This window comes from Penaeus monodon, chromosome 20 (genome assembly GCF_015228065.2).
Source record: "Penaeus monodon isolate SGIC_2016 chromosome 20, NSTDA_Pmon_1, whole genome shotgun sequence".
Taxonomy (NCBI): Eukaryota; Metazoa; Arthropoda; class Malacostraca; order Decapoda; family Penaeidae; genus Penaeus; species Penaeus monodon.
Window position 1 is genome coordinate 17,426,430 of NC_051405.1, and position 729 is coordinate 17,427,158.

Sequence of the window (729 nt, forward strand, 5' to 3'; positions counted from 1 at the left end):
CTGCCCAGACTTCGTGACTCTCACAATAAATAGAAATAATTGAATTTGGTAAATTAGAAAATAAGGATAAATGATAGAAATAGTGTAGATAATTATGCATAGTAATACAATACAGAAATACACTCCCTTTAATATATGAGAGAAACTTTACACAGCAATTACACAGCATTTATATGCTTTCAGGCTGCAAAGATTGCCAAGACTGCACATAAGGAAGGCTCAACGCTCAAGGCCACAGCACTTAAGCTTGGCTACTTGACGGAGGAAGAATTTGACAAGTGGGTTAGACCTGAAGATATGCTGGGACCTAAGTAAAAGACCGTAAGAACAGCGAAAGTGAGCATATATTCAGGTAAACAAAGTTCATTGTTTTTTAAGATTTCATTGGCAATGGTTATAACGATGAGAATAAAATGGTGGTACAGTAAAACCTGATCTTATAATTTTATGTTTTGAAACCCATGTGCTTATTCAAAATCTGCAAATCTATTCTACGATGTCACTTAATGTGTTTGTTTTCTTTAATGATAAATATTTGGCATTTACTCTTACTTAAATGCATTGATAACAAAACAAAACTGCAAGGCCTTTCAACAGAAAATATTTCCTGGGGTAGCTTTATGAATTTTGTTTTACCCCTCCCATTGCAGCTGGTGACTGTTCATGATAATTTGCTGAAATTTTGATGCTTGAACTACAAGAAAAAAGATAGAATTACTGTACTTGGTA

At 33.9% G+C, this 729-nt stretch overlaps 1 protein-coding gene across 1 annotated transcript in view; it reads left to right on the plus strand.

Annotated features, from left to right (window-relative positions):
- Positions 1 to 729, plus strand: part of LOC119585662 (fumarate hydratase, mitochondrial-like) — a 15,606-nt gene that overhangs the window by 14,418 nt on the left and 459 nt on the right. Inside the window, 1 exon segment of the mRNA XM_037934338.1 lies at positions 184 to 352. Coding sequence (XP_037790266.1) covers positions 184 to 315 — 132 coding nt within the window. The 3' untranslated portion in view covers positions 316 to 352.